This window comes from Exophiala spinifera (assembly GCF_000836115.1).
Source record: "Exophiala spinifera strain CBS 89968 unplaced genomic scaffold supercont1.5, whole genome shotgun sequence".
NCBI classification, from domain to species: domain Eukaryota; kingdom Fungi; phylum Ascomycota; class Eurotiomycetes; order Chaetothyriales; family Herpotrichiellaceae; genus Exophiala; species Exophiala spinifera.
Genome location: NW_015622517.1, coordinates 1,780,131 through 1,798,541, shown reverse-complemented (window position 1 = coordinate 1,798,541; position 18,411 = coordinate 1,780,131). Strand labels below are relative to the sequence as shown.

At 54.2% G+C, this 18,411-nt stretch overlaps 7 protein-coding genes across 7 annotated transcripts; 5 read left to right on the top strand and 2 right to left on the bottom strand.

Moving 5' to 3' along the window:
- Nucleotides 1–834: 834 nt before the first annotated feature.
- Nucleotides 835–2,910, top strand: PV08_07203 (uncharacterized protein; the record flags this gene model as incomplete). Its single annotated transcript, XM_016381534.1, has 6 exons — nucleotides 835–1,028; nucleotides 1,083–1,186; nucleotides 1,243–1,363; nucleotides 1,446–1,548; nucleotides 1,626–2,126; nucleotides 2,275–2,910. The coding sequence occupies 6 exons, from the start codon at nucleotides 835–837 to the stop codon at nucleotides 2,908–2,910; spliced, it is 1,659 nt and encodes a 552-aa protein (XP_016234636.1).
- Nucleotides 2,911–3,812: 902 nt separating this feature from the next.
- PV08_07202 (uncharacterized protein) lies at nucleotides 3,813–4,961 on the bottom strand (the record flags this gene model as incomplete). Its single annotated transcript, XM_016381533.1, has 1 exon — nucleotides 3,813–4,961. The coding sequence occupies one exon, from the start codon at nucleotides 4,959–4,961 to the stop codon at nucleotides 3,813–3,815; it is 1,149 nt and encodes a 382-aa protein (XP_016234635.1).
- A 282-nt stretch (nucleotides 4,962–5,243) lies between these two features.
- Nucleotides 5,244–5,895, top strand: PV08_07201 (uncharacterized protein; the record flags this gene model as incomplete). Its single annotated transcript, XM_016381532.1, has 2 exons — nucleotides 5,244–5,599; nucleotides 5,652–5,895. The coding sequence occupies 2 exons, from the start codon at nucleotides 5,244–5,246 to the stop codon at nucleotides 5,893–5,895; spliced, it is 600 nt and encodes a 199-aa protein (XP_016234634.1).
- Nucleotides 5,896–6,336: 441 nt separating this feature from the next.
- PV08_07200 (uncharacterized protein) lies at nucleotides 6,337–9,695 on the top strand (the record flags this gene model as incomplete). Its single annotated transcript, XM_016381531.1, has 2 exons — nucleotides 6,337–6,369; nucleotides 6,429–9,695. The coding sequence occupies 2 exons, from the start codon at nucleotides 6,337–6,339 to the stop codon at nucleotides 9,693–9,695; spliced, it is 3,300 nt and encodes a 1,099-aa protein (XP_016234633.1).
- Nucleotides 9,696–10,497: 802 nt separating this feature from the next.
- Nucleotides 10,498–11,955, top strand: PV08_07199 (Sua5/YciO/YrdC/YwlC family tRNA threonylcarbamoyl adenosine modification protein; the record flags this gene model as incomplete). Its single annotated transcript, XM_016381530.1, has 1 exon — nucleotides 10,498–11,955. The coding sequence occupies one exon, from the start codon at nucleotides 10,498–10,500 to the stop codon at nucleotides 11,953–11,955; it is 1,458 nt and encodes a 485-aa protein (XP_016234632.1).
- A 392-nt stretch (nucleotides 11,956–12,347) lies between these two features.
- PV08_07198 (uncharacterized protein) lies at nucleotides 12,348–14,800 on the top strand (the record flags this gene model as incomplete). The annotated part of the gene is made up of 3 exons (XM_016381529.1): nucleotides 12,348–12,925; nucleotides 13,022–13,267; nucleotides 13,342–14,800. The coding sequence occupies 3 exons, from the start codon at nucleotides 12,348–12,350 to the stop codon at nucleotides 14,798–14,800; spliced, it is 2,283 nt and encodes a 760-aa protein (XP_016234631.1).
- Nucleotides 14,801–15,904: 1,104 nt separating this feature from the next.
- PV08_07197 (uncharacterized protein) lies at nucleotides 15,905–17,940 on the bottom strand (the record flags this gene model as incomplete). Its single annotated transcript, XM_016381528.1, has 3 exons — nucleotides 15,905–17,266; nucleotides 17,318–17,639; nucleotides 17,723–17,940. 3 exons carry the CDS (start codon nucleotides 17,938–17,940, stop codon nucleotides 15,905–15,907), a joined length of 1,902 nt encoding a protein of 633 aa, XP_016234630.1.
- Nucleotides 17,941–18,411: the final 471 nt, after the last annotated feature.

Below are 18,411 nucleotides of genomic sequence, written 5' to 3'. Positions count from 1 at the left end.
GTAGAGCTCTCACTGGTCCCGGGGCAGATTCTCGACTTTATATCCATCGTCCCCGCCACCACATTGAGACGAGAACGAGCACGGCTTGATGCCAAGCGCCAGGCCTTTATGTGGTGGCTTTGCGATTGTAAGCATCCTCTTGCGTCTAGACTGTTTTACTTCGTCCAGATTGTCGACAATGAGCACGTCGTGTCTGCACTCCACGAATCACGCCCGTTATCGGAACCCTTTCCGCAGGAACTCCTCCACCATTGCCTCGGCTAGGTGCAAGGGAGTATCTTGAAGGACAATTCCCCAAATCACACGGAATTGCGCGACGTACAATCAAGCCTGTGGCTTGCACAAGCGTGTTGGGACAGGTTCCACGGCAAGATAGTCAACGGGCCAATGATACACGATTACGCACTGAAACTCCTGAAATCCACAAGATCGGCATCCAGCTTTACTGTTTCCAGCGATCTTCGAACCAGTTCTTTATCTGTTTCCTGGTACGATGCCTCTCAGTAAGGCGTGCGTCACGTATGGCACGCTCTGGAAATGCGGACTGAGCGGCCAGCGGCCGGGACGGCGCCGTTGCTATCTTTTTCTCACTTTCCCGCTATAGTATGCCATGCTATCTCGGAGTTCTCGTATCATGACCGGTACGCGGCAAATGGCTACTCTGGTTCGAAGACTCGATGGCTGGCATTGAAGTACTTGTTCCGCCCATCTGCGCTTCTTCGTGAAGATATAAAAGAAAGGGCGAGTTGCCCTTGATCGCCGTTGTCCTGAGTGTAGCCATTCTGCTCTTTCAAGAGTGATTGAAATTCCGCTCGTACTCACCTTGGTCGTGTCATGGCGGCCCAGAACCTTCCAGTTGACTCGGTCCCGGGTACTGTGCACCTCGTGGACTTGGAGCACACTATGCACACACGCCACGCCGGTGGCACTGGAGATGTCGTCCTTGTTCCAACCCCCTCGGATGACCCCGACGACCCCCTTAACTGGTCACCGAGGCGGAAGCTCCTGTCGACGATCTCTGTGAACGTGTACGTACCAGCGTCTGAGACGCCTCATCTGTGATTGGACTAATTCTAGACCAGCTACACTCTGTTTGTGGGCATCTCGGGCTCTGTGGTGTATTCAGTCATTGTGCCTCTGTCCGAAGCTTCCGGAGTGTCCATCACCACCCTCAACCAAGGCACCGGTAAGAACAGATGGACATTGACTGGCGGCTACATATGCTGATGCGAGCATTGTCAGGTTACCTGTTCCTTCTCTGCGGATGGGGATTACTGTTTTGGCAACCGTTTGCCCTGCGCTATGGCAAGAGACTGACATACCTCATCTCCATCATCGGCTGTATTGGTTGTACTTTGTGGGGGTAAGTAGATCAAGTTCTCCCGATGGTATCCTGTCTTTCGATAGAAAGGGTCCGATGCTCACGTTTTGGTTCAACCACCTAGGCCATACGCTCGAAGCAACGGGGTCTGGATAGTCAAGAACATCGTCAACGGGTTCTTTGCTGCTCCCATCGAAGCCCTGCCTGAGATCTCCGTCACGGATGTGGTATGCATGCACTCGTCACCTCTCGCTCAGGCATCATGGTGATGTGGGCTACGTACTGATACAGATTGTCAATATAGTACTTTACCCACGAACGAGGAACGTACATGGGCGTCTACGCCCTCTTCCTGGCTGGAAGCAACTACTTCGCCCCGGTCATCTGCGGCTTCATCGCGGACGGCATGGACTGGAAATGGGTCTTCTACTTCCCTGCCATGTTCCTCGGGTGCGCACTGGTTTTTTGCTTCTTCTTCATGGAGGAGACCAACTACCGCCGCTCGACTGTCGGCATCGTCGAGGAGTTGGGGTCAAGTGGCACGCAGACGCCTGTTTCCACCAAATCCACGGGCGAGAAGACCGTGGCCGATGGAAAGAACGCTACCGCAACGACCGGCGACGCTGATGTCGCGAGCGTTGAAAACGGCACATTCAGCACCGGAAGTAAGAAGACGTTCGTGCAGAAGCTGTCGCTCTGGCAGCCATCGCCGGGACAAGACATGCTTGGTCGCGCCATCCAGTCGTTGAAATACCTCACTTGGCCCGTCATCTTTTACTCGGGGTTCAGCTACGGAAGTTACTTGGTACGTTTGCTTCGCCTCCCCATCCTGATATCAACCCGCAGCTCATGTCCACTTCAATCCGATCTCGGATCTTGTGAATGACACGAAGCGAAGCACATGGTTTGGATGAGGTTCACTGACGTCTTGGTTTCGGCGACGGCCGTCACAGATCTGGTTCAACGTCCTCAACGCCACAGCCAGCTTGATCCTCTCTGCACCACCGTACAACTTCCGTGCGTCCATGGTCGGGCTGAGCTACGTGTCGACATGCATCGGCGTCATCTTTGGCTCGTACGTGACCGGCCGCCTCTCGGACTGGCTCACTCTCAAACTCGCCCGACGGAACAAGGGCATCATGGAACCCGAGCAGCGGCTGAGGCCGTTTGCGCTGTGCATCGTGCTGGTCCCCGCGACGCTCATCCTGTGGGGCGTGGGCGCCGCGCACCACATCCACTGGAGCGGACTAATCATCGCCATGGGCGCGTTGGCCGCGTGCAACGTTTTCGGAATCACCCTGAGCGTCAACTACCTCATCGACACGTATCACGAGATCAGCGGCGACGCGATGACGACAGTCATCATTGTGAGGAACACGATGAGTTTCGCCATCGGCTATGGCATCACGCCATGGGTAGTTAACATGGGATTGCAGAATTGTTTCATCAGTGCCGCATTCGTGGGGATGGCGGCGAGCAGCGCCTTCCTTATCATGATTGTCTGGGGAAAGAAGTTCAGAGAGAGGAGCCGTGTGGAGTATTGGACCTTGGTCGAGGAGTTGATGAAGAAGGGGACTGCGACGGTGTGATGCGAGGATCAGTGAGGACGTGAGTTACGATCCTCGAAAGAGTCACAGAAGTGAACCAGACGATATGAAGAGGTGGAGAGCGTAGAAAGTAGACAGGTCAGTATCTCAGGACAGTAGGGGATTCGAATGCAAGGAAGCGTGCTTGAAAGTGTCTTGAAATCCCAAAGAACTCTACAGGCGAGCAGCCCTGATCTAGGACAGAATTCCCTGTCTCACCGTGTCTCCAATGTTTTCGGAATCGTCTCGCATATCGGCGAACCCCAGTCTCGTCCGGGGCACATGAAAGCCGGAGTTGACATTGCAGAATGTCGAGCGAGAAGCGACACGCGCGTCTCCCTCCTTGATCCCGATATGTTCCCTCCATGTCAACATGGTGTGAATACAAGCTCTCTCGCTGAAGTCCGTCATAGTGAATACACCCTGGTGACCAATTTACGGAGGCTGGCCACCGGCACCATGTACCGAGACGCAAAGATAGCCGAACGGTTCGTACTTGTACTTCGTAAAGCGCATTGTCCGGCTCGTGCCACAACACTAACAAGCTTCCGCAAGTGGTCCTCGGTTGCCTGTCTCCTTCACGAGACGCCGGTCATTTCCCGAGATGTACTGCACTATGCAACCCTGGGAGATTTAGGTCAATCAACTAAACCAGCTGGTAGAGATTCGGGTCTAACTAGCAGGGAGGCGACTCAATCTGAGTGTCTGATAGAAGAACTCGATTCTCCTGGCCATCGACCATGTGCTTGTGAAGCATATGCAGGCAATTGTGTCAGGTCTGATGCCGGGTCGTTTACCATAACCCTAGAAGGGCTACCCGTCCCGCCGAAAACCATGGCTTTGCACGATGATGACCGGCTGAACGAAAGCCGAATCGTGCAATGTTAAGGTCTTCTTCTAACCTCTCATGTTGCGGCTTGTTTCGATCGTCCTTTCGTCTTCCCATAGGCTCCAGACTCGATTCTCCTCCGCTCAAGAGCCTCTTTGTACGGAGGCGCCGTCGGAGGCTGGATTGGATCCAGACTCTTATGGCCTTCGGGCAGCTTATACGTGGCATCTGCATCCCAAGCTGAAAGATCGCCGCAAGCGAGGAACGGGGCGATCCATCTTTGCGGATCGCTCTCTTCGTCTTCAAAAGACAGCTCAACAACACCATCATCGCGTAGTCGTCGAGTTTGTTTGTCCGAGGGCGTGTACTGGGTCGTGCTGGAGGGCTGGGGGATCTTCAGCGCATCCCCGAGCTCAGGAGTCCAGTCTTTGATCGGACGGTATCCCTCGCAGACCACGAATGCCTCGATACTGCTCGCTCTGCTGGACCGCGGTTTGGCAACATGGACCCGCTCAAAGACCAGTTTCAGCTGGGCAAAGATGATGTCCACGTTTCTGCCCCGGAAGATCTTCGCGACAAACTTGCCTCCAGGTCGGAGGACCTTCATTGCCAAGGCGAGGGCCGAGTACAGTAGCTGTGATTGAACGTAAATGTCAAGGTCGTGAAGACCGGTCACGTCCGGTGCCCCATCGCTAATCACCAGGTCGACACGGTGAGTCTCGTTGTGCTCGTCGAAATCAGGGTCGATGGCCTTGAGAAGCAGAGGCACAGTCGACGGGTGGGTTATGTCGGCCTTGAGCTGAACAATACCCTCTAGCGGAGCCATGGGCTGAAGGTCAATCGCAACGATTTTGACATTTTGACGCGGTTTGAGCTCGGACTTCGCTCGCTCTAGGTTCAGGGTATTCGTCGCTTTGGTTAGATCGTCTACCGTGGCCTCCGAAGAGTCTGCCACTGTGTGATTGCGGAATTGCTCCATTTTCTCAACCCACGCTCTGCGACCAAAACTCTCGCCCTTGATCAGTATACGGGACAGGACCTGGCTCCAGCTGCCGGGCGCAGCGCACAAGTCGACCACCCTTGTACATTGTGACGGATCGGCGTATGAAAATAGGTCAAACTGCTCGTCGATTTGGATAAGCTTGAACGCGGACCTCGCCCGCCAGTTTTGTTCTTTGGCAAGACGGTAGTAGGCATCTCGCTTGTCCTTGGAGGACTTCCCCATTGTGTGCAGGCCGGTCGTTTGGGATCAACAGTGATTGAAGGAAAAAGTTACACCGTGAGCCAAAATTGGGTTAGTGGTCCACCGTGTCTATCGAGTACGTTCACGCAAATATTTCAAAAGTGCAAATTTGGCCAAGACAGTACGGCGGCGCATTTGACTTGGGCATTGATCAGTCGCGAAGGCCACTCTGGACTCGGGGATGGTGTTGAACTTGAATGCAACGAATGCTCCTGCGCCGATTTCATTCCTGCTACTATCCCTCCGCAGACACCCCTCTCAGTCATGGCTCCTAACATGTCGCTCCACAGCGTCATCGCTGTCCTCATTCTTTCCACCGACACATCGGCCGAGTCGTCGAGATTGTTCGCCAAATATTACACTGCTCCTCATACCTCTGCCGCTCAACCTACCCCTCCACAACCATATGCCTCCTTGAAGGAGCAGAAGGCCTTTGAGAAAGGGCTGCTAGAAAAGACAGCAAAACAGACGTCAGACGTGATACTTTATGACAACAAGGTGGTGGTGTTCAAAATGGAGAGCGACACGATGCTGTATGTGGTTGGGAACTCGGACGAGAATGAGATACTGTTGTACAATGTCGTTCTGGCGTTGAGGGATACGCTCAGCATTCTTCTCAAGTACGCGGCACGCTGAATACGATCTACCATACCAGACTAACAGTGCGTACAGAAACTCCACCGACAAGCGAACAATCATGGAGAACTATGATCTGGTCACTCTGGCTATTGACGAGATCATCGACGATGGTATTGTGCTGGAGACCGATCCTGTCATGGTCGCGTCCAGAGTGAGCAAGGCACCGGCTCAAGATGCCCCGAATATGAAGAACATCGATCTCAGCGAACAGGGCATACAGAACCTTTGGGAATTCGGCAAGAAGCAGGGCATGGAATTCGTCCGGAGAAACTTATGATTTGTTTTTGTGGATTTGCTGAGCGGGTTTTTGTCTACGTGGAGGCGTTGGGCGTCGAGCAAGACTGGCTGCAACATTTGCGTGGGACGTGGTGAGTCGCAAGACAGGCTCACGAAGAACTTGATGAAAGGGAAAGTGAGTGTCATTCAGGAGCAACAGAGCGAGCGGGCCACTACTGTACCATTCTGCATCGACCTTTGGACTCAGCCTTGTGCTGAACGTGGATGAGGGAGGCAGCCTTGCGGTTGTAGAAAGTGCTCCCCGCAACGTCATTTGGCATTTCAAATGCACATCTCCAAAAATACTTGAACTCACATAGTATCATACGCATTCCGCCGCAACTGCCGCAATCTGGACGTCGCTCGCTGTCTTGATACTCTCCCTGTCTCGTCTCTTTGGCCAAGCGCATTCTCTAGTCCGGTCTATTTTACATTTGTCACGATGAAGCAGCGATTCTCGTCTCTCGACGTTAAGGTGCGCAGAAGCCATATCCAGACGCCCCGCCGCGCAACTGACTGTCGCATGCCCTTTAGGTCATAGCAAGCGAACTCGCCGCATCCTTAGTAACCCTTCGAGTCTCGAACATCTACGATCTTTCCAGTCGAATCTTCCTCTTCAAATTCGCGAAACCCAGCAAGCGAGAACAGCTGCTGGTAGACTGTGGGTTTCGGTGCCATTTAACGTCCTTCTCGCGGACTGCGGCGACCGCTCCCTCGGCATTTGTCAGCAGGCTACGGAAGTATCTCAAGAGCAAACGAGTGACGGGCGTTGCGCAAATAGGGACCGATCGAGTGATTGAGATCAGTTTTAGTGACGGACAGTATCGACTGTTCCTGGAATTTTTCGCCGCTGGCAACATCATCGTCACGGACGCGGACCTGAATGTCCTGGCCTTACAGAGGCAGGTAAGCGAGGGCAACGAGGATGTTGATGTCAAGCTAGGGGGAAAGTACACTTTGGAGCCAAAGCAGAATTACCATGGAATACCGCCAATCACGCCTGTCAGAGTCAAGGAATCTCTAACAAAAGCCGTGGAGAGAGTGAAGGCAGCCAATGAAGCAGGGGGCAAGAAAGCAAAGAGAGCAAAGGGAGGAGATGACTTGAGAAAAGCATTGACGGCTGGATTCCCAGAGTTCCCACCTCATCTGCTGGAGCATGTGTTCAAAGAAATCGGGGTAGATGCTGGCTTAAAAGTGGAAGATGTCCTGCGAAGGCCTGAGGTCTTGGAGCAGATTCTCAAAGTCCTAGAACGCGCCAAGGAAATCTTCGATGGTTTCGATGCCGGACAATCAAAAGGCTATATTGTCGCAAAAACAAAAACCTCCGGTGTTGGGAATTTGGAAGACCAAGCTCCAGGTCGAGAAAACCTCCTATATGACGACTTTCACCCCTTCCGACCGCTTCAATTCGAGGAGAACCCAGGAATAGTCATCCTTGAGTTTGATGGGTTCAACCACACGGTGGACGAATTCTTCTCTTCGATAGAATCTCAAAAGTTGGAGTCTCGACTAACAGAACATGAAGAGACGGCGAAAAAGAAGTTGCAGCATGCAAAGAACGAACATGAGAAACGCATAGGGGCACTTCAACAGCAACAGGAATTGCACGTTCGCAAAGCCCAGACCATCGAAGCCAACACTCATCGGGTCGAAGAAGCCTGTGCGGCGGTCAACGGCCTGATCGGACAGGGAATGGATTGGGTCGATATCGGGAAACTCATCGAGACCGAACAGAAGCGGGGTAATGTCGTCGCCCAAATGATCAAGCTGCCGCTGAAGCTCGAGGAGAACACGATAACACTGCTTCTCAATGAGCCCGGGTTCGATGAAGAAGAGGAGAGTGATGAAGAGGACCGTACTGACGACGAGGAAGACTCCGACGAAGAAACAACCCGGACCACGGGCAAGGCGGCTTCTGACAAACGACTCTCAATAGACGTTGATCTTGCCCTCTCCCCTTGGGCCAACGCAAGACAATACTACGACCAAAAGAAGACGGCCGCCGTAAAAGAGAAGAAGACCATCGAGTCGTCTGCCAAGGCTCTCCAATCTGCGGAGCAGAAGATTGAGCGGGACCTGAAAAGGGGTCTCAAACAGGAAAAAGCTACCCTCAGAGTGGCTCGGAAGCAGTTCTGGTTCGAGAAATTCTGGTTCTTCGTTTCCAGTGACGGATACCTCGTAATTGGCGGCAAGGATGCTCAGCAGAACGAACTGTTGTACCGACGATACCTGAAGAAGGGCGACGTCTATGTACATGCTGATCTACAAGGTGCATCCAGTGTGATCGTCAAAAACAACCCCAAGACACCTGACGCGCCGATTCCTCCTTCCACGCTTTCCCAGGCAGGCGCTCTGACCGTCTGTACAAGTAGTGCCTGGGATTCCAAAGCCGTCATGGGCGCATGGTGGGTGAACTCTGACCAAGTGAGCAAGACCGCACCCACCGGAGAGTACCTGACGACCGGTGGCTTCGTCATCAGAGGTCGGAAGAACCTTCTACCTCCAAGCCAACTTCTGCTGGGGTTCGGGTTGATGTGGCTGATCAGTGAGGAGAGTAGAGGCAACCATGGAAAACACCGATTGGAGAGAACCGAGAGCATGCTATCAGGAGAGGCTGAGGCATTGGCCGCGGATACACAGGGGTTGTCCCTGGACGACCATGGTGATGGTGACGATGATGAGTTCGACGACAAGACCGAGGACGTCGTCCCCGATCTCGAAGATGCTGCTGGGGAAGGTGAGGATGAGGAGAAACAAGATTCTCAGGCAGTCGACGACATGGATGATGAAGCTGTTGCCGAAGAAGACAAGTCCGAGGCAGGCTCCGAGCCAGATGAACAACGAAGCAATCCGCTGCAGATGAACGGCATCACCGACCGTTCCGCAGTCTCCGCGGACGAGGCAGAGGAAGACCCCGAAGTTCAAGTTGAAGTCGATGACGAGGACAAGGCAGCGGATGAGAAGGACGAACAAGAAGACACTCCAGATGCCCATTCTCCTCAGCCACCTGCGGCTGTGCCTTCGCAGGCTCAGCCTCTGTCGAAGCAAAAGCCCCTCTCTCGCGGCAAGCGGAGCAAAGCAAAGAGAGCGCAGAAAAAGTACGCCGAACAGGATGAGGAAGACCGTGAGCTTGCCATGCAGCTCCTTGGTAGCAACCGCGGCCAAGATCGGAAGAAAGCGGCCGAAGAAGAGAAAGCTGCCCGCGAGGCTAAAGCTGAGGCAGACCGGGAACGGCGGAAAGCGCAACATGCCAAAGCCGCCGAACGGGAACGGCTGCGGCATGAAAGGCTCGAAAAGGCTGCTGCTGAAGGGACTGCAGACTTGAATGAGGAGGAAGAGCTCAGCAAAGAGCAACTCGAACAGGAGCGGCGCGAGCTACTGGACATCGACCGACTTGTGCCGTACCCTCAGCCAGGTGATGAACTGATTGCGGCCATTCCGGTCGTGGCTCCTTGGACCGCCATGCCTAGGTACAAATATAAGATCAAGTTACAACCCGGGAGCGTGAAGAAGGGGAAAGCTGTCCGAGAGATACTTGGCTTCTGGTCGACGTTGGATAAAAAGGGGCCCAAAGTGGTGGACGATGCGAGCAAGGACAAAGAACGTGTCTGGCGACGAGAACTGGATCTGATGAAGGATCTGAGGGTCGAAGAGGTTGTTGGATATGTTCCTGTCAAAGGGTGCAGAATCGTCCAGGGTGGTGGGATCGGCGGCGGACTAGGGGGAGGCAATGCTGGGAGCAAGGGAAAAGGCGTTGCTGGTGGGAGAGGCAAAGGTGGTGGAGGGAAGAAGGGCAGATGAAGAAGTGTTTCCTCTGCAACCAGTATCCATGGCCGTGTTACTGTACCCTCCGTAGAGGACGTGATAGACATGGATCCTTCCCGAACATCACTATCTGACGATGTGCTCGTTCCCTGAAGCTCCAACGTGCTGAACTTCACTCGTCTTCCCCTACAAGTTTCCCTCCCTGCTGCTATCGATACATCGAGAGAACGTTTGTCGCAGCCAAGTCCCTCCTGTGGTCCTCCTCCTACATGACTTTCCAATGTCCACATGTACAGGATTAATGTTTGCGCCTTGGCGACTGTCTCAAGAATCTCTCGAGACCTTTTCTTGCTTTCTCGATGATATTCAATGACGAGGATGTTCAGAATGACCGCAGCCTTGCGAGATGGTGCGAGGCTGTATCACGTGACCCTTGCAAAATTTCCTCCACAATGTCGCCTCGCAAAGAAATGTTTGCTCACATGCATCACGGAATCAACCTGTAGTATTGACTACCGTCACGCCGATCCTCTTGCTGCAAGGCAGATTTTGTGATGCACGCCGCACTTGTTTATTTCTAGGATGATACACACCTAAGGAACTGTCCTAGGGTGGTGCCAGGTTCCATCATGGTCGACTCCTTGATCATCACTACTTCGCTTCCCACGCATCCTCATAGCCCTGGTTGTCAGAGGGACATTCCGCCATTATTGCGAAGATCACCTGGTTGAATATTTCGTTCGAGCGCTCTTCTATGTTTAGACAACTTGTTGCTTCCATTCTCCGCTCTAGACAGATTCTGTCTTCGAAGGCAATGTCTCCGCAAGTATCTTCCACCATGGACACCATCATGGAGAGTCGGGCGCACTTGTCCACTCTGCCCTATACAAACTGCACCACGCGCATCGTATCACTTCTGGACGTTCCGATTCCTGAGCACGCCACGGATGACGAACACCGAGACATCTACCATCGCTACACGCGTGACATGTCGGTGCCCAATGCCCGCATGCTCCGCGACGCTGTCCAATCCATCAAACACGGCATATCACCGCCTGTGGCTTTTCCGACTGAAACGGTCTACGGGTTAGGTGCCGACGCGACCAACGAGCCCGCCACATCTGGCATTTTCGCCGCGAAAGGCCGACCCAGCGACAATCCCCTGATCGTGCACGTTTCGAGCGTCGCTCACCTCGAACGCATCACGGGCGAACGCCTGCCAGAGATCTATGGGTCTCTCGTCAAGGAGTTCTGGCCAGGTCCCTTGACAATCTTGCTTCCGGTGCCGCAGAACGGTGTCTTCGCCCCCAACGTCCATCCCGCTCAGAACACGATAGGATTTCGGATCCCTTCGTCCAAGTTCGCCCGCTTCTTCATCGCCGCGACAGACAGACCTATCGCAGGGCCGTCAGCGAACTCCTCGGGAAAGCCGTCACCCACGACTGCGCGGCATGTCCTGGATGATCTGCGCGGCAAGATCAATTTCATCCTCGATGGCGGTCCGTGCGACGTTGGTGTGGAAAGCACCGTCGTCGACGGCCTGCACGATCCGCCTCTGATCCTGAGACCGGGAGGAGTGTCGCTGTCGGACCTGATCGCGCACGGGCGGGGGTGTGGAAACAATTTCGCCAATACCGCCATCGGGTATAAAAGACGCGAAGTTCGACCGGCCTCATCTGGTCTAGCTACGCCTGCGTCCGCCTCCAGTTCCGAGCCCATCAGCTACGTCGAAGATGTGACGGGTGCGCCTCGCGCTCCTGGGATGAAGTATCGCCACTATGCCCCAAATGGACGCTTGATCTTGTTTTCCGAGGAGGCGGTCGTCGAAGGCAAGGTCGAGTCGAAGCTGCTTGAGCTTCTCGAATCTGCACCAGCCGAGAACAACAGTGGTGGCGGCAGTGTCAAAGTGGGTGTCATCTCGTGCCACTGGCCCGCCTTTGCAGGACTATCCATCTCACCGGCAGAAAATGGCGTTGTAGCACCTCCCGCACTCTCCGGTTCCGTGTTTGAACCCATAACGTCTATCGGAAGATACACAATTCACACCAACGTGAATGTGACGTTGTATAATGTGCATATCGGGCCGAAGACTACTGATCTTGGACACTCTCTATTTGGTGTGCTCAGGTTGTTCGACGAGCTTGGATGTGCGTTGATCCTGGCCGAGACTGTTCGGCGCACCGATGAAGGCCAAGACGCGTCGGAGCAGGGGAACAGACCGAGTTCGAAAATTCGAGATATTGAGGACGCGGTCATCGATCGTATAGAAAAGGCTGCGGCAGAGCGAGTCGAATGAGCGCGATGTCTAATAGATTGATTTATCCCATCCCATCCGATCGAGGAACCCAGCGATCGGCAAAGATTCGCCTATTTGTTCTATTCCCTGTAAGAGAGCGTCGATGCTGGGTTGTGCAGATCACTTGTACCATGTGCATTAGAATTCCGTAAAACTGTTGCTCAGGGTTGACAGCTGCGGGAGCGAAGTTTGTGCATCTTTTGTGCATCTCGACCTTTCGATGCGTAAGCCTTCGGTGATGACTAAGTGCGGCCCGCTCAGCCTGATTGACGAGGCTGATCGTCCAAGACCAACGGCGACGTCATGGTGTGTATCTGTAGTACAGCATCGATATCATCATTGTCCATTCAGGGTTCCTTTCGACCACACATCGTTTCCCCTTCCTCATCAGAATGGGTGAAGAAGTGCTGTCGACAGCCCAGAGTGCGGCCCTGTTCGACATCCTGACACACTACAACACCTACGCCGAGATCAGGGAATTCAGGAATCCGGGCAGCCTCGCTCAATACGGTCCCCCGTTCAACCACGACACGGCCAAACCCTCTACGTCGCCCGCTCTCCAGGCTCTGGTGTCGAAGTACCTGCTGAACCTGCCGGGGCTGAATAACCTGCCAGAGAAATGGTGGAAAGTTCAATGCCACACCATCATCGAGAACCTCGAGAAGGCGAACCTGAGCGAGAGCTACGACAAGGGCGCCATTGGCAGTCGAAAGACCGTGGCCACGGCCACCTCTGCCCTCATCGAGTATCCCGTACGGGGCACCTTTGGTGGAATCCCCAAGAAGACCGACCGAGTCGCCCACTACGATACCGGCCGGGCCGAAGACCTCTCACGGGCGTTCCGCGACTTTCTGAACGATGCCGTCTATGGCGATGTCCTGGACGAGATGGTCCAGAAGACGGCACAGACAGATCGACTCGAGGACCATCCACCGCTAACAAAAGCCGTGCACGAGTTTGTGCTTGTCAAGTGAGTGAGGCCACTCTTCTCTCGTCAGCCATCTACAATCACACACACACACACGTCTTCGTCGAATACCGGTCTCTTGCTGACATCGGGGTCTAGTCTCGCTTCATTCATGCACTACACTCTGATCCTGTCGCCCAAGGGCCAATACCTGCTCAAGTTGATCGACAACGCCAATAAGCTGGTACCCTACCTTGTCATCAAGCAGACGCTGAAGATCGGCAACGTGGCAACCATGATCAACGCCATGGTCAAGGTCGGACTGGCCAAGATGAGTGTCGCCAGTGTCACCAACTGGATCGGCCTGACTTCCAACTCTGACGAAGGCATGAATCTTATGCAGACGTGCGAACAACCCAACCACCTTTTGTCTTACTTGTGGAACTAGACCGGTGATGATTGACTGACTACCCGTGTAGGATCATCTCTACCGTGCTGAACTGGGACATTAGAGACCTCGAGTCCCGCGCGGCCAAACTCGAACGAGAACGTGCGAAACTCGGCAAAGAACAGCTACACACGCTCAAAGCGTACACCACCAAGCCGCAACACGAACAAGATCGGATCCGCCGGCAAAGCCAAACACAGTCCATCTCCATCGTCACGGCCATCCTGCGAGACAGCAAGTGCTCGTCCACCGAACTCACCGAGCACCACCACGCACAGGCGCTCGAGTACTTGTCGATCCACCTCTCGGTGCGCGACCGCAAACAGCTGATCCAGGTCCTCTGCAGGTCCAACCCGGACCACCTGACGACGTCGGTGCGCGAGGTCGTCGACGCCTACGAGCCCGTGATCCGCCGGCTGCACAAGGCGGTCGACCTCTCCGGCACGGTCAACGACTTTGAGTACTTTCTGCGCGACCTGATCAAGCTCGGGCGCATCCACACCGACAAGACCGGACACTCCGTCGTGCCGACCGTGGGCGACTTTGTCCAGCTGCTGCGCAAACACCAGCGGTCGACGCACGTCTTCATGCACCAGTGCTGCAAGAACGACAAGGAGCTGACGGGCTGGTACCTCGACTGGGCCAAGCAGGCCGCGTCGCAGTTCCGACGAGACCACCCTGGTGACGGCCATCCGGCATCCAAGGCCCAAGGGCCCGGCAACTTAACCCCCGACCTGCACCGGCTGTTTGGGTCGCTGGACAAATCCACACAAGACCGCATCGTCCCGATCCTGGACTCGCACTCGTCGTATCTCGAAAAGATGCACGCCCAATCCACCGCGCGTCTTCAGAGCGTCATTCACTCCCGACCGTCGCGCTCGCCGGCGATTGCGAAACTGTTCGCCGGCACCACCGCCACCACCAACAACAACAACTACTACTACTACAACAACACTGTCGTCCACGCTTCGAGCACCCCGCCCTCTCGCGCAAGCAGTCCCCCTCCCGACCGTCCACGCAGCGTGCCGCCGCCCGAACCACAGCCGTCCGAGACGAGTCGCGAGATCAGAGAGAGACCAACGACACCGAAAGTCTCGTCGTCGTCGTCGTCGTCGTCGCCTGGTCCCGGCTCGTTCCTCGCGCGCTGGCAGGCTCTTCTTGACGCCACGCCCATCACGCCACTCACACAGTCCGGCCCTCCCAAAGCAGCGAGCAGTCCGGAAGTGGTACGGGCGAGTGCCACGGACGTCGACGGGTCGAGACTGGTCGATTTCGGACCCGAAGAAGCAAGCGGGGCCAAGATCCGTGTCGAAGGCGGCGGAGGCGGCGTTGGCGGCAGCAGTAACAAGTACTCGACCTCGACCTCGTCGTCAAAGTCTCCGTCTTCCATCCACGAGGCGCGTGAACGCCAGAGGCAATACAGAGTCATCGTCGACGCCATGGGTCAAGAATTTCGATCTCTGTTGGCGGAAAGATCTAGGTATTGGTGAACAAATCACGAAAAAGGGAGGCTTGGCCAACCAACTGACCCTGACGATGAGAGAGGGTGCCGTCTCCCTTCCCCAAGCCCACGCCACAGCATACATCATACGCCATGTACCGACTCTGAGGTCTTTACCCTGTAAGTCAAGACTATACATGCACAAACAAGGCCGTGGCTGTGACTGCAAGGCGCGGACCGTGGGGTATTTACTGGCCATGGCAACGTGGGTTATCAGTGGTACAACTCCGACAGACAGATCGAGCCAGAGCCAGAGCCGGAGCCGGAGCCCGCATTTGCACACGACAGGCCCACACTGGCATACGCACCACAATCCAGAGGCCGAACCAAACTACCAGGTGCCCCGTCCATGTAGATTGGGAGACAACGGACAACAAAACCTACACGCGCCCAGTGTGAGATGTCTAACTAGGATACCAACGTATCTGACCATGTGTATTTGGATGGATAACAGATACATTTTGGTACGGTACTCACCATCTACTGCTTATCACCACCACAACGGCAACACACCACCATCATGCCGTGTGTAAAGTGCGTCTGAGAGACATGGAGAGACAGTAAAGACTAAGCAACCAAAGAAACCAACAAATAAATGAATAGCCATGTAGAAACAGATGATAGGTGACTTGATTCGTTGGAAAAAATCAATCACTCAGCTTCACAACGGCTAGAAGTTCAGGATGGAGAGAGACGTATCTTTGTTTCTTTACATCTACCTATATCTACTTCACCAAGGGAGGTATCCTCCATCCTAGATATAGTATCGATATCAGTATCTTTATCCCTATCCGAATGCATTGGTACTCTCCAAAGGTACCATATACCATAAACCATATAGCACCATCCGTTCAACATACCACCCTCATTGAACGCCATCGGTATGCTTCATCTGTCCAGTGAACCACGGGTATTGCAACTCCCCAAAACTTGAATTGTATCGTCCCATAATACACACATTGGATGCTATGCAATCGTTTCGTACGCCGTTTCACAAAATGGGTCGAGCAAGTTGAGTTTGTATCGTGTATCGTATTGTCTCGTGCCAATTTCTCGACGCCAGAAAAAAAAAACTCTTGTCAAACCAGAAGCATCATCGCCCTCGCATCTGAAGAAGTCTCAACCTCCTCTCTTCGTCTTGCAGGGAACTCACGTTCCTATGTGGAACGAGTGGCCGGGGCCCATTCGACAATAAATCAGGCGGACTTGACGCCAGACTTCCGGGAACCCGAGGAGACGATCGGATATACGCTGTTGGAGGTTCTGCAAGTGGCGGCGGACTAGGGGCGCGCACCGCAGCGCCATATGTCGGTAGACACGACGAATCTTCATAGGGTGTTCTTGGAGCTGGAGCCTTGACGGCCGTCGCGTACGATGGAACCCTCGCCAAATCTTCCATGTGGTCGTATTGGGGAAATGGCGTCCGGGAACCCGAAGCTTGTCCCTCATCTTCTTCGGATGTTCTGCGTGACATGAGATTGCTTCCGGGTAGACTTGCAGGAACAGAAGATGGACCACTGTAGGATGATGGCTCAAAAGGACTTAATCGAGGCTGAGCGCCCGGTGTCGAGGGATGACTCAAGAAGTAATCTTCCATTGAGTGAGGAGCGTTGGAATTTGATCTAGAACGTCCAAGCGCCGAGGCTTCATTCTCATCGTCGATTGTTTGGCCGGCATCTGCAAAATGCAGATCTTGCAGCCTATTTTCGAGTGCTATCGGCGAGACATAAGTGCCATTTGCAATGCCGGCCAAACTGGCCAGATTCTCCGACGAAGCATGTCGACTGTGGAGGTAAGGCGTGCCAGGACTTGACAGCGCCATGCCGGGGGTCCGATAGCCGTCGACGTCCAAATATAATGCGTCCAGGATGTGCTGGCCATACAATGGTGGTGCCGAATTGGCCAGGTCGTTTGCAATTGCCGCTCGTCCAGCTTGGGGTGACTGGTCGACAAGGTCGTTGTTTTCGTTGATGGGCAGACTGGGTGAAATGTAGAAGGAGACGGGAAGGTTGGCTCGCAGTTCGGAAATATGACCGTCGGGGTTGTGCAATTGGACATTGAACTTGACCTTGTGACGGACTTTGATTCCCTTGACGTTGCAGTCTTGTAAGCATTGGTTGAGGCTTTTGGGGAGTTCCAGGTAGCGAGAGAACTGATATCCTTCGGCCACTTCGTCGATGACCTGTTCGTCCTTTTCCGGGTCGACCTTGTAGAGGTCGGAGACAATGGTACGATCCACCTTGGTAAAGCCATTGTTCAGAGCCGACACTCCCCATTCGGGGTCGACCACGAGTTCATGCTCCTCCCTGACTTGGGTCGAGATATTGCCGATGACTAACCCTTTGAGAAGTGAAATCAGTTTGAAGTCGACTTGGACGAAAGAGCCGAACGCCACGGCTTTGTTGGGTATGCTGATGGAGTATTCGATCTTGTTCGGCCAGATGTTCTCAACGCTCTGGGATAATGTCAGTACGAAGCGGGAAGGGGGAACCGCAGTCGTGCATACCATAGCATGAGCCAGCTCCAGGGCATTGGCGTCGAGAGTACGGACGATCCGGAGCGGTTTTCGGACGACAATGTCCCTGCCTCGCTTCCTTTTGATCTCGGCCTTGAGCCGGTATATGATCCAAGCATCTTTCATGCCTTCGACGCTCTCGGGCAGGGAACCCTCGAGGATGCAAGAGAAGGGCCATTCGTAGTTGTCCGAAGGAAGGATCTCGGTTTTGCCCTTGCCTGGATCCCGGAAGGACCAATTCTTCTCGTAGAATGTCTTTTCCCGGTAGGCAGTACGTCGACCGGACATGGAGGAGGTACTACTAGTTTGCCATCTAATCAGCAACAGATTAGTTGGCATGTGCTCGGGAGGGAGGGTCGGCCGGGGATGCCGCTCAGCGTGTGGGAGGTGACTTACGACATGTGTAGGATGCCACTCAGCGTCAGGTCGACGTGCGAGATGTTCATAGGCTCGGTAAGACACAGAACAACGTTGCCAGACAGCTGGGCGCTGGCGGCCTCATCCTCACCTCCCCGGAAGACAATGTAGTCGCTGTCGAGGCGGATGTCAAAGTATTTCACACTGCTGCTCGTCCCGGTGTGGGAGGTATGTGAACTGAGAAACTTGAGAGCCATGGCAGGCGATCGTGATACAGGGACACCGACCAGGTGTCGATCGGCGTGCTTGTTGGAGGAAGATCTGGTGGTATGATGGCTCAATGAGGTAGACAGGACAGGCTCATGGTGGGCGGAAGAGCATTCAGGTGAATGCCTGCGGTGTCGAGCACGGAAGGACCTGGGGGTGTGGGACTGGTGGTGGTTCTAAACAAGCAGATACAGTGTCAGAAGAGAGCGTCGAGAGAGGCCAAACGAAGGTGCCTGTGTATGAATGTGAGAAACATATGACACGGTAACCAGATGCAGTGAGGAATTTTCCAAACCCATGTGGGTTGATGGTGATTGCGACAATAAGAAAAAGATACGGATGGATAAGGGCAGCAGACAGGGTAGCAGGAGGGACTCCGTGATGAGCACAGAGATTAGCAGCGGCAGTGGCAGTCGACAGAGGCACGGATAAGCCTGGGCTTAGAGCCTAGTGGATGCCTA